Source organism: Salarias fasciatus, chromosome 20, assembly GCF_902148845.1.
Source record: "Salarias fasciatus chromosome 20, fSalaFa1.1, whole genome shotgun sequence".
Taxonomy (NCBI): domain Eukaryota; kingdom Metazoa; phylum Chordata; class Actinopteri; order Blenniiformes; family Blenniidae; genus Salarias; species Salarias fasciatus.
Genome location: NC_043764.1, coordinates 26,504,859 through 26,532,794, shown reverse-complemented (window position 1 = coordinate 26,532,794; position 27,936 = coordinate 26,504,859). Strand labels below are relative to the sequence as shown.

The window sequence follows — 27,936 nt, the reverse complement described above, 5'->3', positions numbered from 1 at the left end:
TGTTGTCCTTTTTTTTTTTTGCAAACAATTGTTTTTTTTGCGGAAATATCAACATATTCATCTTGTATACTTTCAAAGTTAACTACAAATAACTTCAAAGTTATTGTGCCATTATTTTAGTGGTACAGGTTACTCCAGAAACCAAAAGGCTCCACGTGTTTAAGGCTTTGTAAAGTGAATTTAATTGGCATTTATTATAAAGTCAGGTCATGACTGATTAATGAACATTTTCTCCACGAGGCCTCAGTCTACTAATAGTTGAATATTCCTCTGAATCAAAGATAATACTACTTAAACATTGCTGAATCTGTATTTGCATTTGGATGGAGGTCGATAAAGGTCATGAGTTTCACGTGACGCTGCTCCACTCTGCACCAGTTTGTCCTCGAGGCTCTTCGGTCTTCACACTGATGAGCCGTCAGCTGATTCACACACACTCCTCACATGACACACTTTCCTGCTGACGGCCGTCGGCGCCGCTGCCAGGGATGCTGCCGAGGCCCAGAAGCCTTTTACCGCTCAGCTGAAGGGCCTCCGGTGAATCAAAACGTTACATTAAATCACAGACGTGGGCCGAATCGAACCATGGCACCATCTCAGCTATGCAGCTGGCCGAGCGCTCCGCTGGCAGAGGAGTCTATTTAAAGTCCAGAAATGTTATACCTCTGTCGGAGGCTGGTGGCTGTAAGAACAGTGCGTGTATTACGTGATCAGAAGCGCCGCTCTATATTTATCTAATCATGGGGCTCGCCGCGCCGCTGCGTGCTTCACACACACACCGACGCCTTCAGCATGGAGCTGCTGAGACTCCCCTGACCTCCCTGCAGACCAGGAGCCCGGCTGAAGACCCACCGGCAGGTAGGAGGCGCGTCCGGCTTCACCAAAAACACAGAACTCTACTTATTCTGAGCAGCTTTCATCCAACTGTGAGAAAGATGCAGCTGTGATCTGTGAATCCGATCAGCTGAAGAGGTAAACATTGATGTTGTTGCTCAAGCTTCTCAAATAATTCTGCAGTTTGGTGTTGATGTTCGTTGATATTTAAGTATTTGATGCAAAGCTTGTGTGAAATGTTGCATCATTTTGGCCGTGCAGTGTTTAGAGCTCTTGCCTCACATCGAGACGGTCACGGGTTCAAATACCACTCAGGGCCTGTCTCTGTGGAGTTTGCGATGTTGTATGAGTGTGTGTCCAAAAACATGCCTGTGAGGTTAAGTGGCGGCCCTAAATTGCCCCTCGGTGTGAATGTGAGAGTGTGTGGCTGTTTGCTCTGCGACGGACGAGAGACCTGTCCACAGTCTATCCTGGTTTCACCCATGGTCATGTGGTTTTGGCTCCAGTGACCTGTGACCCTGGACCAGTCGTTTCATCGATATAGAACACAGATCAGGGGTTTGCAACCTGCAAACACAGAAATGTGTTTAAAACAGGTAAATTGGTTCCAATTACTCAAAAAGAAAAATAAAGTACAGAACAAGCAAGTTAAATAGCTAAAAACAGTCAAAGAAGGTTAGAACTGCTAATAAAGCTCAAACTGTTCTGAAATTAGGAAATACATAAATAGCTAAAATGGCTAAAGCAGGAAAAATCAACAGCCAAAAAGGGGGGAAATTATGAAAAATGGCAACAAAGGCAAAATAAATTTGAATCAAATATGTCTAAATTGTAGTTATGAAACTTCATGAGTGCAACGTGAGGTTTTAGGTTGTGAATTAATTTCTAAATGAAATAATAGAAATATTGAATTTGATGGGAAATCGTAAAGGTGGTTCTCCTGGTCATAAAGGGTGCAGACCCCTGAGATGGAAAGAGGGATGGATTGATTGCATTAGTTTCAAACAGCTGTCGATGTTGCAGGTGATCGTCTTCAAGGTCACAATGGAGGACTTTGAATACAGCGTGGAGATCTGCGATCGGGACTGGGAGTGCTTCTTCGCCGAGTGTGAGGAGTGTAACCTGCTCCCTCCGTCTCTGGCCGGACTGGACGACTCGGGAATGAGCGACATGGACGACGCCGGCTCCGTCCTGGCTCAGAGGGCTCGGAGAGCGGAGCCGGCCGCCTGCCTTCCCGTGACGGACCGGCCCATCGACGGACCCCCGGACTGCGAGGGCTCGCCGGTCGAGCACTATCTCAGTAGGCACGGCGTCGGCGGACTGGAGAGCGTCCTCTCGGGCAGCGAGGAGGACATCCACCTGCGGTCCGTCAATTTGTTTTTCGAGGGGTTGAAAGGTCTCGCAGAGGGTAAGCCTCCTGAGCCAGGAAAAAACAGAGAGGTGGAGGAGGAGGAGGAGGAGGGGAAGGGGGTGTGTGGTGATGGGCGGCGAGCCAGCTGGAAATCTGAGCCAAAAAACATCCCCGAATTAAACTGTCTGCCTGCCAAGGGTGAAACAGCAGTTGGCAAGGAGACGATGACGCCTGGAGGCACAATGAGCCACACGAACACACTGACAGGAGAGGTGTGTGAGAGCAAGACTTCCAGTGAACCTGCTCCCCCACAAACGCACTCTAGCTCATCAGATAGAGCTCAGTTATCGAACACGGGATCAATGAGCGGGGCGACGCAGTGGAGTCGGTCCGACTCTGAAGCGGAGACGTGCCTGACGAAGGGGGGAGGGTTGATGAGTCCGCTCATTGGCAGTGAGAGGTCTGGCACCGATCCAACCAGGAATCCAGATGTTAAATGGAAGGAAAACCCAGTGTGTTCCCGGTCAGAGCCGGCGAGCCACGAGTCTGCGGCCTCCGTCAAGAAGAGGCGGAGGAAGAAGCGGCGGCTGAGCGAGGGAGGGCCGAGTTCAGCCAAGCAGAGCGACTCCGACGAGGAGAGATACTCATCACCAGGAAGTCTGGGTTCGCCTGACGCCGCCGCCTCGTTTTATTCAAATGAACCGCAGAAAAACGGAGAAGGAAGTACACGGTGTTCCACCGCAGGTACAGGTGAAACACCTGGCAGCGGGTCGACGCTAAGCAGCAGCGCTAACGGAGGAACACATTCACAAGAATCCCTTTGTTCGTCCGTCTCAACTCCAGATCAGATCAGAGAGAATGGAGGGAAAGACGCGGACGTCGCGACTCTCCACCAGCCTGAGCCAAACGGAAAGTGTCATTCAGCAGAGGTCAGGCCGGTCGGTCCCTCCGAGGGCCGCTGCCAAAACGACAGACTATCCGCTGCTAAGTCAGGAGTGGCAGCCGAGGCTGGAAACTCTGGCGAAGGCCGGAGCGCGCCGCGTCAAACTGAGGCTGAGCCCCAACAACAGCTGGAAATCCACTGTCACAACACGGACCGAGGCAGCGCTCTGCCGGAGAAGGTCTGCCCTCCTCCGTCTGCCAACGGCGCCGTCGCCTCGCCACTTCCTCATGCTAAACCTCAATTAAAAGGCGGAGAGCATCTGTTCCTGAATGAGGCCTCAGATGAGGTTTTGAATGATGGAAGCTGTGTGTCCAGTTCACTAGAGGAAAGGAAAGAGGCAGATGTTTCACCAGAAGGAAATGCAAAAGATTCTCCAGTGAAAGCGGAGCTTTTAAAGAGTAACCATGAAGACTCGCCGAGTGTTTCAGACGTCACACGCGTGTCGTCCGCCCGTTCTCTGGAGTCCATCATGTCGCTCTCTAATGAAAACACCACCGACTCGTCAGCCAGCTTCAGCTCGTCGGTCAGCGAGGGAAAAGAAGCAGCAGATCCTGAAGGGGGAGATCAGAAGTGTGATTTACTGGGTGGAGCGGAGGAAAGCATCACATCTCCACCTGAGAGGGGGAAAAACTCAGTGTTTGCCATTTCTTCCTTTTGGAGCGAGATGGAGAAGCTGACCATCAACGACATTCTGGGTTTACGGTTGATGAGCGGAGCTTCTCCGCCCGGCTTCCTTCCACCCCTGCAGGAAAGTGAGGAGACCGACTTGTTGACCATCGAGGACGTTTCCAGCGATCCCGCATGTGTGGAATCGAACTCTCTGGATCTGTCTCCTCTGAAAAGTGTCACGTGGGAGAACGAGCCCGTCCTGCTGAGCCAGAGCGCAGATCTCTACCCGGGCAGCGCGACCCAAACTCCTCCGACCATCTTCGCTGTGAAAGGCCACAGAAAGCTCTCCAAAAACGTGAGCGTGCACAATCTGCACGCTCTGGAATCGGAGTCTCAGACGTTAGACGGAGAGAAGGCAGGGCGCTTCACAGGAAGTGTGCCGGAAGGAGACGAAGGTGTGACGGCTTCACCGCCGTCTCTGGCTGACAGCTACAGCTTCTCCCTCACAGACATATTTCAGTACCTCTTCAGTGGGAAACAGTCTCTCCAGACCCAGCCGGCTCCCGAGAATCCAGTCTACTCCTGTGGAAACTCCGTTCCCGAGTCGTACGATCACTTCTTCTCAGAGTTCGACACAGAAAGCTTCTTCTACCCTCTCATCGCAGCAGAAGATCAGGAAGTCCCCATCTTCTCCTGCTCTCGCTCGGCTAACCAAAACCTGCAGTTTCCAGAAGCGTACGATTATTTCTTCAAATCCTCTTCGTCCGACGATTCCTCGGACGAGGACGAGGACTCGGGTCCTGTGAGGGTGGTGACCAGGTTCAGCCGGAAGGCCAGCTCCTCTCAGCTCTCCACAGACATTTATGACAACTTCTTCACCGATCAGGAGGACTTCTTCTGGAACACGACCTTCTCCTTCAGGAACGTTAACTTTCCGGCGTCGACAGTCCAGAGGCAGGGATCGAACCCGGCGTCTCTGGTTCCCGTCAGACAACACAGAACGTCTCTTCCAAGAGCCGCTCGTCACCTCAACGTGCTGGGACATCAAGACGTGATGTTTCCCGACCCGCTGCTCGGCCACCTGGAGGAGAGGATCTCCAGACAGCTGGCACGGCGGCCGTTCACGCTGGAAGACCTGCAGACCGTCGTATCCAATCCAAGTAAGTCCAGTTCTGGTGCAAAGAAACAGTCTGATCCTCCTGAGGGGGAAACAGGCTGCTGTTTCCGCTCATCACACCAAGCAGCAAACACGTTTTTACCGTTTACACAAAGTTTCAAGAGAAAACGCCTCGTTTTTGAGTTTCTTTGTTTCAGAAAACGTCGGTTTACACAGAAATGTTGAAAATGTAGTTTTCATGTTGGGCCACTAGTCAGTGCTGTAGTGAAACTACACACACGCAGAGAATAATATGCTATGAACATTTACCAATTTTGGCTATTTTATTCTTTTAAACTGTTTTAGCCTTTTTTTCATAATCCAGGAGATACAAATACCCTAGAAAGTGATCCTGATGTGCAAATACAATAAATAAAATACATAAAAATGTTTATTTACAGAACATTTTGTAGTATTTTAGAACAAATTAAGTTGTAGAGAAGTAGAGGTTTCTGTTTGGAGATTGCATGTTCTTCCTGACAAGATTTTAGAAGAAATCAGATTCAATTTCACTTTAATCTTCTTGCTCCTTTTCAGTGATCATTTGATGCCTTTATTTCCGCTTTCCTCTTATGCATATTCAAAATAAATAATTAAATAAAGTAGGGTCAAATACAACACTTTGCAACATTTTTACAGAGAAAGACATAATTGCACTGAAGCAGAGGAGACTTTCTGCAGAACCAGACTCAGACACAGAATGTGCTGTATGCGACGGCCTTGTGAAGCGTTGTGTTGTCCTCTCATGTGCGCGGCTGTAATGTAGGACACGTTACGCTCTCAGTCAGCTGTTCCAGTCATGACCGACAGATTCTCTTTCCTCAGCTGTCATTCGGCCCTGAGCCGACGGCAGGACCGAAGCCAGCAGCGGCTCGTACGTGATAACTCCACTTCACCTAATGACCGTCCTGTCGGAGCCTCACAGCAGAATCTGTCAGCCCCTCCGAATGAGAGCAGAGTCCTCCAGGGTCTCGCACAAGGCCGAGAGCTTTATCCCTATAATGAGCCAAACATCAGCAGCAGCCCTGTCAGCTAGCTGAACGATAATTTCCGGCATTAGCCGGGTCAGAGGAAGTTCTCGCGTCTCCCTGGGAGCAGGTCCACAGCTGCTGGAGTGTTAATGCCCCCGACCCCTCAGAGGACCCGTCTCACCATCCTGTGTGTTGCTTTTGTATGAAACACCCATGATTGATGAGTTTTCCCACGTCTGCAGGGCTGGACGCCCCCTTCCTGCCCCTCAGGCAGTCAGACATGTGCATGGTGTGCATTGCGTTCGCTTCCTGGGTGCTGAAGACGGCGAACCCGCAGGTCGGAGACGCCTGGAAGGCCGGTGCGTACGTTACCGTGGAGCACTGGAAAACCCCGTGCTGTAAACGTGATGATTCACCTCTCCTTTTTCTCCTTCTTCCCTCAGTTCTGCTGGCAAACGTAAGCGCTCTGTCTGCCATCCAATACCTGCGTCGATACGTCAGAGTGGAGGCGGCGACCGGCGACACCGAGCAGCCTGAACCCTGAGCGCTCTGGAGGAAACACGACACAGATGATGTGTTTCTACATGCTCAGCTTGTGACTGTAAACTCAGAATGCTCTGATGAAACATAAAAAAGACCAAAAGGCAGACTGAAGATCGTGTGGAAGCAGGTTTTACGTTTGTATGATGGATGTTTAGAAGAGTGCAGTGAACAGAAGGTGTGAGACTTTAGAGTTGAGATGGTAAAAGGAGGATCTCTGGATGCACTGGAAGGCTCCTTTCAGCCTGTCTGCGTCTGTTACAATTATTCTGAGAAGTTTTTTTTAACCTAAAAGCAGTTCCTCTTGGATTGTTAGGCCCCTTTCATAGACTTACGTAACGTCACCCACAGCGTTCCCTAAACCGCAGGACGTCTCCGTGATGAACGTTTGAAACCGAATATAAAAAACATGATAGGTCCAGCCTGTCACGTGACCGCATCACGTGGACAGAGGAGGCGCTGTGATAGGGAAATTTATGCAAAACTTTTGACTCATAAAATAAAATCTATAGATGAGTCAAGGGAAAATCAGAGTCTGGTCAAGACGACAGGGTTGTAGAAACTATTGATAGAGACCAGAACATGTTCTGAAACCGGGCGCTCTTTTTGAAACCAACATCATCGCCCCCTGCTGGAATTTCCCCGGAATTACAGCTCTTCAGCACTTCCGCATTAATGTCACTTTTTATCAGTGGAGGTTGGCGTCTGATGAAAAAACGTCGTTTTTTTCATTTTCGTTTCAGAAAAGCTTCACATTCACACTGCAACGCTTTGAAAATGATGTAGTTTTCCTGTTGCGCCATCAGTGGAGTTTCATTTCCTCCGAGCAATATCGTTTTCACTTGAAATGTTAACGCGGCCTTGTGGGGTTTTGAAACATTTTTGTACGTATCATAATTTTTCTTCTGATCTGAAGGAAATAAGTGAAAATAAGCTGTTTTCACAAGAAAAAAAAAACTCAGTGATCAACACAGCATGTCAATAATCTCAGGATTATTATGGCATTTCTATGATAAGCAATGGGACGTTGTTCTGTGCCAGTGTCAGTTTTGTATGGTGTATAGAGTATTTAATGAAATATGAGGTTATTTATGGAGGCCTGTACAGCACTGTGATGGAGAATTCTGTTGTTAACTTCAGTAAAGGAGAATCACCCTGGAGCTGAGTCATGTCTCTAATTCAAACATAAGGCCCGTGGGTCAAAGCTGGCCTGCAACGCGTTTCAAACCAGCAGTTTGGTGAAAATATACACGTTTTCATCATCTGCACTTCAACAAAGAAACACCTTAATTTTTAAATGTAAAGGTTACTATGGTTCTATTTTCTTGATCCAATCCACTCAAGATGAAGCTGAGGTGTGAGTGGAGCCTGAACATGTTTAACACTGTAGAGTGCAACACAAACTCAGACATGACCCAAATCGATGGAGGTGTGAAACAATGTACATGAACTGTATCTCTGAATACATAAATGTGCTGTAGCTGCTTTATTAATCACACTTCTTTGATAAAAAAAAAAATCACTTCCGGTCAATTCACCTGAACTGAACTGAAAACACGTTCAAGTAAAACATTACAAATATAAAACTTCTGCTGTGAAATGTGATTTTATAATACTTTCTAATGTCCAGCAGAGGGCACCATTGACATACAAAATCTTCTTGATATTGTAACTGTTCCTTCAACCTACACAGCATTGTAACTGATATAAAGGCCAAATTTATTTTCTAATCTATTTTAATGTACATTTATATTTAAGTTTCATCATTTAAAAGTAAAAAAAAAATAAACCAGTGAAGACACGTACGCACAAAAAAAAAATAAAAATCAACTTTGCTGATTGTCCTGTCTCCTTGGATGAAGGTTATTCTGATGCCCAACTAATATCAAAAACAACATAATTCAACATAATTTGATTTATTGCTATAAGTCTGTTCCAAGTGATGCATCATGGGAGTGTTTGGTCAGTTTAAAGGCACAGTGCAGGCCAAAGAAATCAGATTAGAATGCAGAAAAAGTTTGATAGTAAAAGATTACACTTAAAAATCAATTTTAATCATGAATACACACTTTTCTCCACAATACTGGTCTTTTTTGATTATAAAAATTTACTAGAGCTTTAGTTCAGTGATGATAAATATTTTATAAAACATGTATCATGATATAATTTTTGATTTTCTTTATAGAAATATATACATAGCATGCTCTAAACATGTTTTATGGGAAAAACCTAAGCTTCATGAGAGTCATACATTAAACTGATAAAGTGACTCGTTGATTTAAGTCTAAAACTGTTGATGAGAAGAAGTTTTCCTGAAGAAATGCATTAATGTTGATGATTAGATGCTGGGCGGTCCAGGGAGATGAATACATACACTATTTCCAAAAGTATTTGCTCAGACTTCCATGGCCTCCGGTGCTTAAAATCCAGCAGCTCGGCATGCAGAGTATTTCTACGAACATCAGTGAAAGAATGTGTCGCTGTCAGGAGCTCAGTGAATTCCAGAGTGGTGCAGAGAGAGGACGTCACCTCCGCAGTAAATTCCTCACAATCGACTGTTGGCAGTACTTTTAATAAAGTGGAAGTCATCATTCAATCCCAGAGCAGCTCAGAGGAAGCTGAGGAGCAGAGTGTGTGGAGGACGAAAACTTCCTTCCGAATACTTTTAGCAAAGCAGTGAACATAACTGTTTTACCACCAGTCAGTAACCCGTTCTTTTCTTTAAAGCATCGATGTGAACTCAGAAGGAAGGACACACGAACCTGAGATATTTTAAATTTTATTATCCAAATATAAATAAACACCTCAAACACAGAACTGAAAAAACAAACTGAAAGAAGCCACACTGGGATCAATACTGCCCGGTAACACGATCCAGACAGGTGAAGAAGCCACACCCCGTGTGCAGCATTAATAAAATAATAAATGTACAACATTTACAGGAATATACACGTATTTGTTACTATAACAAGCCCAGCAAGTGGAATGCTTTTTATAGATCCAGTTAGAAAAACAGGTCAGATGGACAGAGCGTTAGAAAAAGCTTTTAGAAAAACAGGACATTTAAATATAAAACCAATCTTCTCTTCCTGAATGCTACATATAAAACGGATTGTCTCTTCGCTGCTGGTGTTTGTTGGCTCGTGCAGGAGCAGCAGCTCCAGCAGCTCCAGCAGCAGCAGCTCGGTCGCTGCTTGTTGGCTTTTATGATCCCTCCGATAGCGATCTGCTGTTTGCACACGTCCAGACGAGCGCCGGGCCCATTGTTCGGCTTTACGACCACCTCTGCGGGGTTGCCATGGCGCCGAGGCCCCTGGCCCCGAAGTCTAATCCCGTCCAGTGTGTGGAGATTCCAGACGCCGGCTGAATCATCCCCGTGTCGCGGTCGTACTCCCATATGTTGTCATAGTCCACTTCCTGGTCATCTGGCTCCGTGGGCTCGAGGTACGAGTGGCGGCCTGCAACAGAAATATTCTCAGCGTTTCTATTTCCAGACTGCGCCTGAATGGACGGCGGTTCGTCTCGTCCTGAAATACCCCGTGGCTGTGGAACCGGTGGCGTGGCATACCTCTGCTTTCTACTTCTTCAAACACGCCGCCGCCTCCCGGTTTATTACACACCAGCCCTTCCACAACACCGGCACGTTTGCACATTTCCTGTACCTCCGCGCGCCGTTGACCTTTGACCTTCAGTTTACCTGCTGACGCGCCCGCGGTGTTGAATTTACAGTCATATCGGAGCGCGGCAAATGCTGTGTGTCCCGGATGGTATTCAGGATTAATGGGAGCTTCCATAACTCACACTTGTGAGGAAATATGATGCAGCGGAGTCGGAGATTGAAATGTTTCTCTGGACGAAGCCGACGCTGCCGTGAAAATAGCTCTCAGGACAAGTTTGCTACGGTATAGATCAGAGGTCTGCAACTCGTCGGCTCCATGCGGCAAAATTATCAGTGAGGAAATATTTTATTTTCATTTTTAATTTTTTTCTGTATTCCACGCTGATTTAAAAAATGGTCTCATGTGTGAGATAAAAACAGATAAAGAAGAAAAGCAGCTGAAAACACGCAGAATAAGAGACTAACAATGGATAAAATCATTAAGACTACTGAAAAACCTGGAAAGGCTAAAAACAAAGTTGATAAAAATTGTTGATATAGCTTTTAGTAAGAGAAAGAGAAAAAGAAAAACAATTAAAAAGGAAAAAAGAAAAACTGGAAAAAAATAAGAAAAAAGAAAAAGATCTAATTAAATAAAATAAAAAATAAAAAATGGGAAAAAATACTATTATAGTACATTAAAATTAAAATTGTGAAAATGTATTAAAAAAGGAAATATCTCTGAAAATGGGGGGAAAATAATCTAAAAATCTAATAAAAATGTATCTAAATTTTAGCTATGATGTGTCATTTCTTTTGTCATAGTTTTTTCATATATCACTTTTTTGTTTGTTTGTTTGTTTGTTTGTTTGAGCTGTATTTTTTTCTTAATCTATTCAGGATAGTTGATTTTGTGGCTGCAGATAAATGTTGTTCAGCGGAAAAAAAATCACTAAAATGCTTCTTTTGCTCCCAGAGGTCGAACCGCAGAACGAGTTTGTAATTCATAACGAGCAGAGGAAGTTTTGGGGGTTTTTGGGTTTTCAAGTTGAAATAATAAGTTGCTAATAAGACACAGGTTGATGGGGGAAGCCTAAATCCCAGCGGGAAATTGAAAACAGTGCCTTGCTCATGGACGCCTCGACATGGGGGCAGGTGGAAATGTGAACTCGAACCTGCAGTCACAGCTGCCCTAACATCTGCATTTCCCAACAGAACAGTTTATGTCTGACTTTTACTTTCTTCATTGTTTGTGTGAGACTCTTTAAAAGTTGATATTTGACAAACAGAAGCATCCAGTAGAACAGAGACGAAGCTGCCGGAGTGTGCTCAGTGTGTTCAGTGTGTTCAGTGTGTTCAGTGTTTTCAGTCTCCGCCTCTGATCCGTCTCAGTATTTACATAAAGTGGATTCTCACCTGGTGAGTAACTGTACGGCGTCTGAGCGGCGTTCCTCGCAGAGCTGGACGGGGGATTTATCTGTGAACAGATGTGAGAACGGAGAAAGTTAGGACTCCAGCGAACAGGCCCTCCTGCTGCCACACCTGATTAAACACGGCGCCCGTGGAGCGCCGGGCGGCGAGCCCCCGCCCCTCACCTGCTCCTGAAGCCGGCCGGGCGGCGGCAGCAGCTTCAGCCGGGACACGGCCTCCGCCCTCTGCTGGGTCTCCGCCTCCAGGCCCAGCGCCTGGCCCTGGGAGTTGGTCAGGACCAGGCTCCTCCGGCAGCGCCGGCCCGTCGGGGGCGTGCAGAGCTGGAAGGAGGAGGGCAGCAGCTGCTGGCGGCACTGCTGAGTCGGCTCGTTCCACATCTGCCGGGAAACAACACGTGAAGGCGTCAGGCAACAATTAAATCAGGTTTTTATGATCTTTAGTTAAAATTATCTTTATGATCTTATAAAAAGGCCCATCCATTAAACCAGGGGTGTCAAACATAAGGTCCATGGGCCAAAAAACAGTCGTGAGGAGAATATAGTCTGGACCGCCAAACCACCAAGCAAACGGTGAAAAATTTCAAAGAAAACACTGATTTTCAGCTAAGTTTCTTAAGAATAGTGAACTCAACACAACACTGAGACTCTACATCAGATACCGATGAAAGCTAGCCTAGCTAGCATTAGCCTCAAAGCAGTGCTGTCAGGCGGAATAGGTGAATAGTTTATTGGGACATTTCCTTGTATTTTCACATTACTAAAATTGGCTGCATGTTGAGATTGTGATACACTTCTTTAGTAATTGTTTTTGAATGAAAATGCGGATAATTTTTCAGGTAGCCTATACGCCACATCAGAACAACACAAAAAGTTTAACACATGACCCCTTGAACTATCAGGCGTTTGACACCGCACCACTGAACTGAGCTGGTTTGCCGCTATAGATCCCAGCAGCGGCGGGTCCATGTTTCCGCCTGTTCGCTCTGCTCGATATCACCCCGGCTGCGCGGCTGTAAACTGAACCCGCGGATCCGGTATCCCCTGCCCCACTTACCGCCGGCCCGACTTCATCCACCGAGTAGATATCTGGGGTGCAGGGCTCGTCGTACAGCGGCGACAGGGGCTGGCGCGGGGCGCACATGTCGGAGTGGCGCTGGGGGGCGCTCAGGGGGTAGTTCAGGGACGTCTGCGGAGTGCTCCAGCTGTTAGACTGCACACAAAAGATCCAAAAAATGAACGGCGGTCCATCAATTAGCATAAATTGCTGCAGTTCACACCACATGGACGAGGGTCGGCTCAGCCGCTGTGTCTATTTTAGCCGCCGTGCTCATTACGTGTAAGGTAAGTCGGTCGGGTTACCTTGACGAGCGGCGCCTTGTCGAGCCGCTGCAGGCCGCAGTACGGCGTGCTGTAGATCTGGGACAGCGCCGCGCTCTCCACGGCCTGGAGGTAGGAGCCGCGCTGCGGGGACGAGTAGCGCGTGGACAGAGGTCGGAGGTCGGGCCTGGTGTGGGAGGACATGCTGTTGGTTCTGCTGCCCAGCCGGGCGGTCTCGGTGGAAGAGGGACGGCTGGAGCTGTACTGTGAGGACCAAGCAAACAAACAGACTTCAGACGAGAGGCGTGGAGCTTCGGCTTCGCTCTGGTTTCTTAGTGAAGGGTGGAGATGAAAAGGTCTGGAAGGTGTTTTCAGTGTCTCTGAGAACCATTTTCATGTAATCGGATACACAAAACACAATGAATGTTTTGACTTTTGACCTGAAAACTTCCGCTTCTCCTCCACTAATTGGACGCTCAGACGGTCTTGTGTAAAAATTCTTTCTTGGGGGAGTTTGGTCAAAATCCAGATGATAAAAAAGAAAAGGCTTTAGAGCTTCTGGAGGAGGATGGAGCTCATTAGAAAGTGTTTGATTCTGTTCTGATTTCCTCTTGACGTGGTCGGGATCGCCGCCTCAGCGTCAGTAACAGGAGCACTTCAGTCCATCGGCCTGGGTAAATAATTAACTCCGCTAAGCTGAGCTGCGCTCGCACGGCAGCAACTGAACCAGAGACGGACTGTTTTTACTTCCCGGGTTTAATATCTCTGCAAATATTGCTGTTTGATCAGCTGAAGTGTGCTCAGAGTGGAGGAGCGGCGTTCTTACGGGGAGGGGCTCGGAGTATCCCGGGGAGAGGGGGTTTTCTTCATGAATGGGGAACTGGAGGTTCTGGGACGTGCGGCCGCCGCGGGGTTCGATCCGTCCCTGGCTGTTTCCACTCCACCTGTCAAACTGAGCCTGGGGATTAAATGACACAGAATAAAACCACAGTTACACTTCATGTGATTGACATTTTAACAGCGAATGTCAGTTTACAAAAGCGATGATTGTTGTCTGTCTGGTTTATTCCTCTTCCTCATACCGAGCTGCGCTCCGCCCACGCGCTCAGAGCTGTCTGGGTAGTTATGGATCATCAGCCGCGATGAACCGTGTCATTATTTTTTCCCATAAAAGGGAAGCGAGCGGGCCTCACCTCCGTGCTGGTCGGCGTGTAGATGATATCATAGACGGGGGGCGGCGGGCTGAGGACCGGCACGTCAGCGGCTTTAAAGCTCTCGATCCACTCGCAGAACTCGGCCCGATCCAGACAGGACACCACGATGGGGTTGATCAGCTTCCCTGGGAAGAGAGGACAAAGGGCGTCATTCGCTCCACTCGCCCCCTGGAATGTGCTATACAGCCAGATTGTTATTCAGCTGGGATCAAACCAGCTCATTCACGGCCGGGCCGCGCTCCGTGACGCCAGCACGGCGCTGAAAAGGGCCACTTATCATAAAACATGCAGAGGGGGAATGTACGTGGAGTCAAGTGGCGGTGACTCGGCGTGTTTACCTTCGATCATGAAGGTGTTGGGCTTGACGTCTTGGCAGGGAGTGGTCACTGTGATCATGTTGAGCGGAAGTTTTCCCTGTAACCACAACAAATCATTAGCATGACTGAATCACGCGGGTCATACGGTGGCGTTTCAGCCTGGACGGAGGATGGAGGCACCTTGTAGAAGAGTCCGTCGTTCTCTTCTGACAGAATGATCAGAGTAGCCGGGTACATCACCAGCAGTCTGTCGCTCTGCTCCTGCGGACGGACAATTATACCAAACTGGATAAGTGCATATAGTTGTTTTAATTTCCATTACATAAATGCTGTATTTCATTACGCTTATAATAACAGTTTACAGCTTTTGTAGGCGCAGTTTCCATGTCGACCATCAAACTGGAAATTGTTGGCGTGTCAAAAGTCATAAGAGCAGACATGTTTGAACCAGAACGCTGCGTGACGGATTAGCTCCCTGTTTTCAAACTTCATGCAGGTTCTGATACTGTCCAAGACAGAGAGGCACCAAATACTGCAGAGCGGAAGAAAAACAAGCCCCGAAAGCCCCCGCAGAGATAAGACGAAGGCACGGAGGTACCCGTGTTATCCTTTAATACCGAGCCAGGTCTTCAGTGGAACGGGTTAGCGGGGCATTTAAAGGTGCGGCAGACTCTCGAGTTTATGTTTCTTCTCTCGACGGGAGGGTGTGTCCGGACAGACAGCTGACATTCCAGCTGTGAGGTGAGTCGAGTCACTCCGTGAGCTGACTAAATGCCTTCTCACACACCCAGGCCCTAAATCTCACACACTTCAATGGGGGTTGCCGCTATTTCCCACAGAGAATTAAGTTCAGATCCTCATGCGAGCTGTGTCACGGCTTCTGTTTTTATTGGCTGCGGAGTGAAGAAGCTGTGTCAGCATTATTTGCACGTGACGCGGTTTGAATTGAGTCATACGGGTATGACGGTGGGTACAGGTGTTGAGACCCTTTAAATAAAGAGCGATCCGCAGGATTGGTGCCATTGTTTTTGAATGGACTCTCCCATTTCTCTAAGTCCAGGCAGCATTCAGGTAATGTGTGTGTTGCACAACTGGAAAAACTGTCTGAGTCACTGGGATTTACTCATCATGTACAAAATTCCCAGAGTGAGAAACAGCCGGAGTTACAGTGTGCTGGACTGTACATTTCCAGGCCTCTGTCGTACCTGACACGGCAGGTGCTGCAGGCGCACTTTGGTGACGTAGGTGATGGTGCCCAGGCTGTCCCGCTGAGAGCCTTCCCATTCGTAGATGTGCTCCCGGTTGATGGAGTTCCTCAGCTCGTCTCTTCCTTCGGGACTCTCCGCCTTGTGTCCCTAAACGGAGCAAAGGGAGTCATGAGGAACCATCGCCGTCTAGAAGACAGTCAATATGGACACAGCTCATCCGAACACGCCGGGCTCGTTCGGCAGGATCGTCCCTCGTGTTTGCTCGCCGGGGAAAGCCTTTAAGCTCTGAAATTATCAGCTTCTTTTTTTTTGTTTGTTTTTTTTCTCATGTGGTACATTTCATCACTGGCTTCCACACCTGTGGGTGTAGATTTGGTTTGTTTGATCTGGGTCACGCTGTGGTTCAAGGCCACTCCTGATCAGCGGGGCTCTTTGAGCGGTCGACCCACTTGACTCAGCCCAGTGTCCGCCCTCACACACTTCCTGTTCAGCTGCAGCTGAAGGCTTGAGCCGATAAAATCCACAAGGTTGAGGGAATGAAGCAAAGAGGGGTTGTTTGTGATGGGGAACAAAACCAGGCTGAGTCGATGTTGCTAAAGAGCTGTTCATGTGCAACATGGCGTAAAAAAGGTGATTCCCAGCCACGATAATCCCAGAAACATGAACTCACCCTGATTCTTGTGTAGTTTTCAGGCGCGATGGCCGTGCCTCCATTGGCCTCAATGTTTTCCTTGAGCAGCCCGAACCATAAATCCATTTCCTCTTGGCTGGCGCAGTAGACGATGATGGGGTTGAGACTCACACCTGGGTGGGGTCGAAGGTCAGAAAGGGAAAGCGTCAATGAGATTAGTCTCCATTTTTATCGGTTACCTTGGGAAATCATTGATAGAGCTGACACACACAGCTACCTTAGAGGTGTAAAGCTATACGATACGTGTAATAAACACGTTGACTTTGCAGTGGTTCAAAAGTTTGGCGTTTTCACGTGAAATCGCACATGTGAGCGCCGCTGCACAAGTCTCCCTCCCGACCTGCTGTGTTTGGCATTCAGACTCCCACTCCCGCAGACCTCTTACCCAGAAAGAATGAACAGAACCTGGGGTGAACTGAGCAGGAATCCCCCTCCACCGAGCAGGCCCACACATACCACAGATAACCAGCACTGATAATCTGCTTCATCCCAGCCCTGTGGCTTTGTACTCTAATTGTCTGGGACCAGAGTCCACCGGCTGCTCCTTAACAAGCTGCTCCCCTCCGCTCATCTGCTGGTTTTCTTTATTCCAGCCCCCGACCGCAGCGTGTTTACAGCTGGAGCGATGCCAGAGTTGTGAGAACTTCTCTCCTTTAAACATCTCAGCGGGTTTACAGAGGTCATTATCCGTCATTATCTAACTTTCGCAGCCACTTTAATTCGGGCCATGTGGCCACTTCCGGGAATGTTTGTGAATCCTGTCATCCTGTATTTGCTTCGTCACCGCTCACTCACACGCAGCATATTTTCATCTCAGTGAGGGGAGGACGTCGGCCCCGCGCAGGAAATCTCTGCATCGGAATTCTCACTTGACTCAGAATTGCGTCAAGTTTCCGCCGCGCGTTTCCTGTCAATGATGCCGCTCGTAAGGTAAATAAAGGATTGTACCGAAGCAGGAAAACAACTGAAACACAAAACCGCAAAACAACAAACTGGATCTGGGAAACTGCTGAAGCTATTTCATGTGAAAGCAACACCAGAGATGAAGAGATATGAGGCAGACGTCTCACAGGCTGGATTTTCTTTCACATTGATCTCCCCACGCACAGAGGTTTCCCACAAGAAGACCAAAGCCGGCAGCTTATTCCTTCATAAAAACAAATCGAGTTTCAGATTTTCTCCTCCAGAGTTCAAAAAGCTTAGTGGCATTTCCAGCCGGCGCTGACCTGGGCAGTTTTGGGCCTGAGCCGTAGATTAAGCGCAGTGACAAGGCCGACAGCGGTAGCTGGGATTTTCTACGCGACAGCTGGGCCGACTGAGGCGCACCTGTCGTCTAACAAGCGGGGCCTTTAAGGCCGGTTTGGCCCCATGACCGAGGGTAAAAGGGGGGGCCCCCCGATCTAGTTAGTCTTGGGTTTGAGAGGAGGTGAAGAGGTGAGGAAGGGTCGCAGCACCTTTCACTCGCTGGAATGTGATAACATCGGATATGCTGCAGCCTGAAAATAGTGTGCGCTTTCTTGGAAGTTGGTTTAAAGAGAGGAAAGTTTTCACTTCAACTTTCACCAACAGCAAAACATCAAAACGGCTCCCAAAGCGGAAATTTTGGAAAATACTGACTTCACTGACGTGTAAATGGGGGAAAATGCAACTTTAGTTTTAGAGTTTACAGTTGCCATAGTAACAATCCAACACAGTCACTGCCTGTGTTCTCCCGTTGTTAATAATTATATTGTATTGTTTTCTGCATGGATGTGTGCAAATTTTCATTATAACAACAACCAACAGCAGCCACTAGTGGCCCAACATGAAAACTACATCATTTTCAGTGTAAACAGATATCGTTGTCAAAATGCTGCCGTGCAAATGTGAAACTTTTCTGAAATGAAAATGTAAAAAAATGACAGAGATAAAGATGAGTTAATGAAAGAAATCTGCAGCTCACGCTCATCCACGTCGTTTAAAGTGTGTGATTTATAATCCTGCTGCTGGATAAAGCTTTTCTCCCTGAGTGATTGATTATCTGCACTCAACGCTGCTAATAAAACAAAACCAGTCATTATGACATTTAGGGGCTTGGTGCCAAGCGCCGCTCTCTTTCTCGTGAAACGCGACTTACCGTTTATTTGGAAGGCGAATTCCTCGGGTTGGCTGTGATTGCAGTTCTGCTGCAGGTTGCAGATGGTGAGCTCCTTCAGCGGTAGCGTCCCCTGCAGATGAAGACAACAAACAGGTGAGATGAAAACTCCTGGCGGGGATTGCAACATCTCGAGAGTTCACCACGAAACTTAAAGAAACTGGTTCGTCACTGAGGTCAGTCTCTCCCGTCTGACTTGGCTTTTGCCGTCATCTGCAGTCTGACTAATCCTGCACGCAGGTGCTTCGCCGTCTCTCTCTGACATGGAGCTGCGCTCTCCTCCGGCGCTCTGATGATTAATGGCTGCTCACGTTTGATGAGGCAGGTGAAACAGCGCAATCATAACTTCTGTTTACCAACAAGGCGGCGGTTGGCAGGGTCGAGGTGTCAGACCGGATCGTAAAGGGGGGAAAACTACCGGAGATGGCGAGGAAGCTCTGACTTACCTGGTAAGTCAGTCCGGTTGTGTTGTTGGAGACGAAGTGAAGGTGTGTCTGGAAGAGGTCCAGGTAGCAATCGTGTATATCCTGCAGAGACAGAGAGAGGAGTTCATCAAGCAGAAGCTCATATCTGACAATACCACATCTTCCATGATCTTTATGACAGGAGTGTAAGTTTATTGCTGATACTCTCCGGAAATACTCTGATTCAGTATACCGAACAAAGGTTTCTGCGGTTTTCACTTTCCGCTGCGATACAGTTTGTTCTCGTGTCATCGTGACACTATCCCCCCTATCAATCTTTTCCTCTCCGGTTTCTGACAGAGCTGTTGTGTCACAACTCTGACAAACTGCCGTTCCCAGAGGAGAGCAGCCGGCGTGTCCTCTATCAGCTCGTGGGATCAGAGCGAACTCTCTCTACCCTGAGGTTTCCTGTCGGGAGCTGTTTCACAACCCAAGCAGAGAGAAGCATGTCCAAACACAGGCTGCGGTCCGCTTTGTGGAGAAGGGATGGGATTATTCACCGCCAGCCGCCGCGTCAAAGCCAGCAGCGTGTTGCAGTGTTTTGGTGGCCGCAGAGCAACATCCTGTTACAGTCCACTTTTCTTTTTGGTTCTGACACGCAACAGTCGCATGATGTGTCACCGTGGCCTCGGTGACTGCTCAAGAGCCCTTTAATCAGCGCTGATTGTTTTCCTTGATAACTGTCATTATATTTCAACATTGCTGTTATTAAGGCCTTGCTGACACGCAGAACACTAACAGAAAAGTTTCACGTTTACACAGTAATGTTTTGAAAACCACGTACTTTTCATGTTTGGCCACTAGTAGGTGCTGTGGGTTGTTTTTTGTAATGCAACACGTCTCACTCACCTGGCAGTGGACGAAGCGGAAGCGAACTTTGGAGCTGTGAATCATGCGGCCGTAATTCTTCACGTTGATGCTGCTCTTCTTCCAGCCGCTGGCCGGGTCGTACGGGAACGGCGGTTCCCATTTTATTTTCCCTATCGTCTCCAGGTCTTTATGAGACATTTCCTGCAGACGGTCATCGTGTTAGTCAAATCCGAGCGCAGTCAGAGGTGCTGACACGCTGTTGGCTGTTATTCAGATTGTCCTGGAGGCTGATCGCCGCTCTTACCTTGCTCGGGGTGACGGTACACAAGATATTGATGATGCTGTTTGACTTCTGATGTCCCTCCTGGGGGTTTTTCTTGCGAAAGAGGCGACTGCTGTTTGTGAGGGGAAAGAAAAAGCATGTGTTACCCCTCGGTCTCCGGTGTTTGCCATGTTTTCCCTGTTTGCTGTTCGGTTTAACTTCCTGATCTCAGTGTCAACAAGAAGCATGTCCTGTTTATATGGGAGCAGATTGCTTTGAAGGAAGGATGACTTCCACAGGAAAGGCTGGTTTGCGCAGTTGATCAACATGTTTTCCCCATCATGCTTTATGTTTGACGCATTATAAATCAACAGCAGCCCCTTCCCTTTGTCCTGCCTTCGTCAATGCCAGCCTTTTAAATGATAAGAACAATCAGGGCTTGTGTTTCTGATAGGAAGGATATGCATAGGAAAATCAGCATTCAATGTGCCTCTTTGTTTTCTGACCCTCATCTGTTCCCATTAGTGTCACATCTTCATGAGGAAGCTCTCTCGATGCAGAGATAAGGCCGTGGGACTGCTTTTACAATCTAAGCTTGTAGTTTTATCTGTACATACGTGTACTAGTGTCCTCGCTGCAACAACACGAGCATTGTGCGCACGCTGGGAATCAAGGACTGTCTATTCAGGACGTCCAAGTCCAGCGTTGATCATTTATTAGCTTTTAATTACAGAGGTTCCTCCTCTGTTTCTTAGTTTTATTTTTACAGCAATGCGCGCTGATGCAACCTGCAGCTGTAAAGTGAAAGAGGAATGCATGGGAGACAATAGACAGGTAGTTGATTTGCACACCCAACATTCTCCAAGTCACCACTGTGGCATTCAGCCGCTCTCACTCCCCTTTCTCTGCAGGGAATACCTGAGCCCGGCTTCACTGCTCCCAACACAAAGAGCGAGCATGAAACTGGAACACTGAGCGTATTGTTCACGCCGAAGCATCGATCCAACCTGGAAGGTGGATCACTGCAAACTTGAGCCGGGAGGTGTTTTTTTTTTTTTCTTTCTTTAAAGCTCAACGTCCTGAATGTGTTTTTATTTGAACAGAGCAGTCATGACACATCGGAGCAGACCCTGAATCATCCCATCAGCCTGCAGCTGAGCCTAATGAGAATCAGATGTGGTGGTCCAGCAGAGCTGGCAGCCCCAAGTGTGACATGCCCGGGCGTATAATCCCAGACGATCTGGAATCATCACTGATATCAACCCAAACGTCTCGAATTCAAAGTCTTCTACTCAGATTATCTTTTCTTTTATCAGGATTCATGAACCCTATCTCATCAATGAGGGCCGATAACGGCCCACATGCGGTGGTGCTAATGAATGAAGGGGGGCCAGATCTTCATTTTCTGGAGGGAAACCAGACTCAGGGACAGCTGGCAGATCGTCTTCACAGAGATGCAGAGAAGAGGCAAATGGTAACAGGATCATCGACTCCGATGGTCAGACGGGCACCGCCGCGGCACGACTCCGGGACTGTCCCGTATTATCATACGATCCCTGCCTTGGCCTCGCAAACCTCACAGCCTCCGTTTAACCCCGACGCTCAAACGCTCGGAAATACCAGGAATTCCTTCCAGCTGAGAGTCTAAAATAACACGGCGGGATGACATGTGTCCCGTGTCAGAGCGCCGCAGCACCTGGACAGGTGGGGCAGTTCCTACCTGTTCCTGCGGATGAAGCTCTTGCTGGAGAACCTGAAGTTGTGCTGCGGGACACAAGACATGCTGCTCCCCATGTTGCCGTCCCGGATGAGGCTCTGAAGGCGAACGGTGCTCCCTGTGAGGGGTGTGAGTGTAATCCAAGAGTGCAGTCCGCTCCCTGCCGAAGTCAGGCTCGTACTGAGGGAGCAGAGAGCAGGCTGGAGAGTCACACTCTGAGTGTGTGTAAAGGGGAGGAGTCTGCAGCTGTGTGTGTGTGTGTGTGTGTCTCTGTCTGCTAAATCAGCCCCAGCAACACCAGCAGGGGTTCATGGGGAGGTGCAGCACTTCACACCTCCCCGGAGCCAAATGGAGCTCATTGTTGGTTCTCCTGCGCATTGAGTGGTCATTTCACAGCGCGGCGCGGTGTGTGTCGGTCGGAGGTGAGGGTCGAGGAGTTTTCTCCTGACATGTCCGGGCATGAAGACGTTTCTATTTCTTACCGATGCTCATACTTTCAGAACATCGTTCTGAAACTGAACGAAACAGATGTGATGTTGAACGGAACATGTGGGATTCATCTGGACGCATCCAGAGCCGAACGTCAGGATTTCCACAAAGCCAAAGGTCTATGCAGACACGTGTCTGCGTGTTCAGAGGAGGAAATGAATGATCCACCACTGTGAAATGAACGAGCGTGGCATTTTAAAACCGGCTCGTCTTCTTCCAACCAGCATTTTCATTTTACTGTTAGTGAATTCCAATTCAGTCTTTATGACTCTATGCTCTATGAGCAACATTTTTATTGCTCTATAAATTGAAATATTGGGAATGTTACATTGGTTGTAACATGTTTTAGGCCATGTTTACTTGACATTCCCTTCAGTCACGACTGTGACTCCCTGAACAAGGCCTTTAGCACTGTAATGACTATCTTAAAATGAGAGTTTAAATTCCTCTTTAATTCAGAATAAAAATTAAATCCTCTTTAAAAAAGTTTAAAAATGACTTTGTAAGAACCTGAAAATTCCTCCATCATGTAAACCGTCACCAGCTGTAAATTAATCCCGATTATTTTGCTCATGCTCGGTTCTCTTGTCCTGTCGCGATGACGGCCATTTTCCAAAATGGCCGCCCATAGTAAGAGTGACTCAAGCTCAGACTCTTTAATTAATCGGATTCTTTGAAGAAATGGAAATAATAAAAATAGTGGATGGATGGAAGCATAAAAATACGAACCATTTTAAAGCTGTGGCGTCAAAGTTAACCTACTGTAGAAAGAAATAAAGAAAAGAAGCAGGATCTGGAGTTTGTTTTCTTCAAGTAGCGAGATTTCACGTCTGCCTCCTGTCCAATCAGAACCTTTCACAACAACCAGATCTTAAGCGGAATTAAACAAAGGCAATTAAACGTGCTTTCCACATGAACCTCGATTTGGAATTAACATTCTCATGTAACTGTGAAAGACAAGACTTTAATTCTAAATAAATAATTCTGAATTAAAAGCATTATGTAAACCGCGGCCAGACTGACCTCGCCTCTGTATCCTGGAAATAGGATGGGTCAGTGCGGGGAAGAGGAACATCCTCCCGGTGATTAATGCGGCATGATTAGTTCAGTTTTAGTGGTTTTATCAGTCACACACTCATCGTGTTGTTTGCTCTTGAGGTCAATGTCTGCCGGAGAGCGATCGGCTGCCGCTGCCGCTGCGGCGGCGGCGTGACGAGAAGCAGCGCCGGCTTCGCCTCAGCCTGTTCAGCCGGTTGGAGCAACGGATCCACCTGAGGCTCCAACAGTCACCCAGCCCTCCACCGCGCCTCGCCACACTCGACTCCAGCCGCATCTGTCAACACAACATGGAGGCGGGACGGGACCCCCACCCAGCCTCCACCCCCCCCCGGAGCAAAGGCAAACATTACATCCGTTTGAGGAGTTACGTCTGAATGTATTTGTTTTATTTGAGGGATTTAATCAAATACAACATTTGTCAACTGTGCGACAAGATAAAAGAGTAAATAAGCCTCCAGCGATGTGTTAAAGGTCATTCCAACAGTAGATTACAATTAAAGACACTTCATTATGATAGTCTGCAGTTAATTTTTCATGACTAACAGGATAATTACAAAGAAAATTATTTCCAAATTAATCCAGTTTGCGTCATAAATCTTATAATTACAGAGTTTTATTCCACTATCGGAAATAAAGAACATGACAATTTACAATAAACGAAGCATTGTATTCTAATTGAATAATTATATTCACACATTCACACACTCACACACCCACACACAGTTTTGATCAGATTAAAGTAATCTGATGGTCACACAGAGTCGACTGCGCAGCTTCATGTGAAAAGTGACTCACCTCTCAGCCTTTAAAACCTGGGAACAGAAACAAAAAGACGGATGACTTTTTGTTTTCTTTTTTCCATGACCTGAATCCAGTTTCATCTTGCATAATTCAGCCTTGATTGAAGTTTCCCTTCCAAGTAATTTCAGTATCAATGCGATCTCAGCCCACTGTGGCGGTGCAGCGAAGATGTGACGCAAATATTGTACAATTTCATCTAAATGGATGTTCCTTATGAAATACCTCACCAGATACTGAAAGTACTTTACCTCAGTTAAGTAACCCTGGAATAAAAACTGAAATTATAGATATCTTAATGTATCAGAATGAGTTCCTGGATTCCACATTTAGTTTATAGTAGTATTAAAGTATTATCTTGATGGATGGAAGTCCTAAATGCTTATTAATATGATTATAGAGCTTTGCAAGTTACGCTGAAACCGGGAATTCCCAGCTTGGGATGACATTATTTCAGGAATCCAGTAGATAAAACACTAAAGCTGTTTCAGTGGTTTTTTTTTTTTTTTTTTTTTTTACCAACAGAAATACTATGAAAAAGCTGGATGTACCGGTCAGTAAATCAGAAACACACAGTCATGTTAAAAACTAAACTTTAAGATGTTTGGTCAAAATGTGACCTCCTTGAACAAACTGGCCTGTTTCGAGCGATTCTTACCGACTGAGTCACTCTGCGCAGCGGGAAGAGGAAATGCCCTCCGCTCTGCCAAAAGCAACACTACAGTCATCCCGTTCATTTGTTACCGGCTCTCGCTTCCCCAGTCACTGCTTTCCTCACTTTTTTCCCCATTAAATGACCGTTTTTTTTTTTCAGCCTTTGCTCACAGTCCAGTCTCTACTTACGTCAAAGCTGCAATCATGACCGACCTGTGCGTCCTTTCCAGCAGTAATTGTTTGGTTTTGTGACATTTTCTTCACGTATCCTCTGCACCACAACTAAGGAAAACTTCCAACTTGAAATTTAAAGGTGATTTCGACAGTCCGATCTATTTAAAATGAAAACTAGCTGTATGTGGAATCTTAACTGAAATGATAAAGTGTGTAGAAAACAAGCATGTTAAACTGTTGGGTTGAAGTAGATGTTTGTGATGTTTTCTCAGAGCGACGTTCCCTCCATGTGTGGCAGGCTGACCTTTGCCGCTCCGCATGCAGCCGCTGCTCGGTGTTGATCCAGACTCGGCGGGTGACGGCAGCGGTGCTAAAGTCGCACCTCGGGCCGCTAAAACCGGAGTCTGGATCTGAGGCCTCCGACATCAGGTGTCCGGCAGAGCCTCGGACGTGCCGGCGTTCTCACACACTGCGGCCCTAAAGGAGTCTCAATTAGAGCTCGGCCCTGCTTTGAAGGCAAGATCAGTCAAAGTCAGATTTATAACCTCAGGAAAAACGAGGTCAGTTTACTTCAAAATCCACATTCATACCAGTAATATAGCTTAAACAACAATGGAGCAAACTGTTTTTATTCAACATACAAAATGAGATGTTTGATGTGACGAACCTCCAAACTACCTTTCAGTTTCTCACAACAGAATCCTGTTCCTCGTTCATTCATTTCACCAGATTGCGAACGTCTTAGAACATGTCTTGATGTCTCAGAACAAATGATTCATTACAGTGAGCCTGCATTTAGCACCTTTTCCAAGTGGATAGATGAAGTTGAACGAAACTGACTGTTTCTCAGTGCAACGGTCGTTCTCTCCAAAACATGTCGGCATTATTTCATTGTATCACACGATCCATAGTCTCTTTAACTGTCACAATCAGTCAAGAAGACACTGCAATACCATGAGAACCTGATGGGAATCTGTTGGACTGGACCACAGCGGATGTCCCAGACCAGTGCGGGGGTGAGAATAGTGTGGCTACTCACACCCCCAGGCTTTATCTATACAATACACAACTCCCACCATGGCCCACTCATCAGGGCCTGGTTCACTGCTCACGAAGGGGTTTTTTTTTTTGTTGTAAAATTTCAGATTCATAGACACTATATACTCTGTTAGCTAAACAAACAAGAAAACCAGCTCAGTAACCGTTGTGAATGAAGGACTGGGCTCAGGCAGAAAGGTAGATGCTTTAATGACAAAACATGGAAACATTTTGACCGTCAGTGCTACAAAATACCAAAGGGGCGAAGATTTTGAAGGCATTGACCAGAAATGCCAGAGAAAGACCTATAGTGTGGAACTGTTTTGGAAGAGATGTGAGCTTTGACAGGTGAACTGTGGTGTTGAGCTGAACCATCCGGGCTGTTTTTAACAAAGGGAACCGAGAGTGTTGAGAACTTCTGGTCTGTTTGGAGAAATAAACCAAAGCAGTAGAGAAGGAGCTTTACTACTATTGACGTAAACAGGGTCTTACTCTACATGTGGCTTCCGTACTGAAATATTTTAATAAAAAGCCTCTGACATCTGTCCTGAAGCGATGGTTAAGCCTGAAATTTAGACCTCATCAGGACAAACATGCAGAATCCAGAAAAGGTGGATTTCCTTCTGCTGCAGCTCCAGTAGATTACCTTTAAATCAGGATCTAGTGAAGCCGCCATATGACGACACTCCACCGTCCTCTCTCACTGCACGACTTTTTCCTAACGCTCTCATTGATCTGCAGCCTCTTTCCTCCGTCTGAAACAGCTGTGAGGGCACCGACAGATGTTTCCACCGATGCAGCAGATCAGAGGAGGCTCACCCGGAGGCCGACGGCGTCTGGCTGGTCTGACGAGGAGGCCGACGCCGGGGGAAAGACGAGAGGGTCGCTGGAGCTCAGGCGCCTTGTAAAATCATCAGCATTCACAGAGCGGTGGACGTAACGCAGCTTTCCAAGTACCTATTAAATCCCCCCAACACACACACACACACACACACACACACACACACACACACACACACATAAAAGTGACACTCAACCTGATCAGAAATACCAGATCGGTGATCCTGGGCTGAGTTTGTTGGGGGTCACAAACAACACAGAGCGTTGCCATGGAGTCAGGATTCTAGCTGTGATACAACTTTATCCTCCGGCATTCAGCAAGTCGCCGCCGCTAAAACCGTGAAGGGCTTTCAAAGTGCTGCACAGAGCGAGATCCTCATCACAAACCCACTCAGTGACATAAATAAAATAAATAAATAGGAACTTTTTAATGACATACATAAATTCCAGATGTTTTCACGTCATCACATGTCAGTGTGCTGCTGGAATCCATTATTAAAGATAAAAAGCAGAATGCTTCTAGTCTGATTCAAGTCTTTGAGGTGACACAGTGGAGCAGAGGTTAGGACGCTTGTAGCACTGCAGCCGGTTCAGTCTGAGGTGCAGATTTGAGTTTGTGTCTTTTTGTGTGGAACTTGCATGTTCTTCCTCTCTCTGTCTGTGTTTTCTTCAGGCCCTGTTTACCTGACAACGATTTCAAGTGAAAATGGAAAACCTTCATTGCAGTTTGGGTGTCAGCGCTCAGAGCGACTGAACACTACTGTGCATGAGCTCTGTAAATAGATCTTCTGTGCATGCTCAGTAGATCGAAAACATTTCCATCCAGAGCGTCAGGAAGTCCAGATTCTCCAGGACATTATGAAACGTTGCCGTGGAAATGAGAAACTATCCTGAAACGAAAAAACACGACGCTTGTTGTGTAAATGCACACAATTAACTGAGTCTCACAATCTAAAAACATTTGTTGAAGGTTAATCGGTGACAATAAAATGGCCAGAGGTGTGTGTGTTTATCTCTCTTATCTACTGAAATCAGCTGCCTCTCCCTGTAAGCCTGAGTTAGATAAAGTGGGACAGAAGACGAATGGCAAATCTATGAATATAGTTTGGAGTGATCGTAACTGTTGGTCTTTTAGTTTTACCATTAGTCTCAATAACACTTCATCATAAATTCTCTTTTAAATGCGTGCCATAATAAAATAATTAATGTAGCTCCAACTTTTTATTGTGAATTTCTTTCAAAATGAAAAGTTAAAATGATATTGGGAGGAGATCTCCACTACATCTGCTACACCTCACACTTCCTTTAACAATAACGT

At 47.0% G+C, this 27,936-nt stretch overlaps 2 protein-coding genes across 2 annotated transcripts; one reads left to right on the top strand and one right to left on the bottom strand.

The window, feature by feature from the left end:
- The first annotated feature begins 780 nt into the window (after positions 1-780).
- perm1a (PPARGC1 and ESRR induced regulator, muscle 1a) lies at positions 781-7,562 on the top strand. Its single transcript, XM_030118863.1, has 4 exons — positions 781-858; positions 1,858-4,897; positions 6,107-6,223; positions 6,308-7,562. The coding sequence occupies exons 2-4, from the start codon at positions 1,879-1,881 to the stop codon at positions 6,406-6,408; spliced, it is 3,237 nt and encodes a 1,078-aa protein (XP_029974723.1). The 5' UTR covers positions 781-858; positions 1,858-1,878; the 3' UTR covers positions 6,409-7,562.
- A 1,604-nt stretch (positions 7,563-9,166) lies between these two features.
- On the bottom strand, positions 9,167-21,736 carry plekhn1 (pleckstrin homology domain containing, family N member 1). The gene is made up of 16 exons (XM_030119862.1): positions 21,570-21,736; positions 19,892-19,982; positions 19,627-19,788; positions 18,760-18,840; positions 18,296-18,386; positions 16,159-16,292; positions 15,486-15,635; positions 14,461-14,541; positions 14,302-14,377; positions 13,943-14,088; positions 13,576-13,707; positions 12,792-13,013; positions 12,487-12,642; positions 11,598-11,810; positions 11,419-11,479; positions 9,167-9,862 (listed from the first exon to the last, which is right to left on the bottom strand). Exons 1-16 carry the CDS (start codon positions 21,641-21,643, stop codon positions 9,678-9,680), a joined length of 2,055 nt encoding a protein of 684 aa, XP_029975722.1. The 5' UTR covers positions 21,644-21,736; the 3' UTR covers positions 9,167-9,677.
- Positions 21,737-27,936: the final 6,200 nt, after the last annotated feature.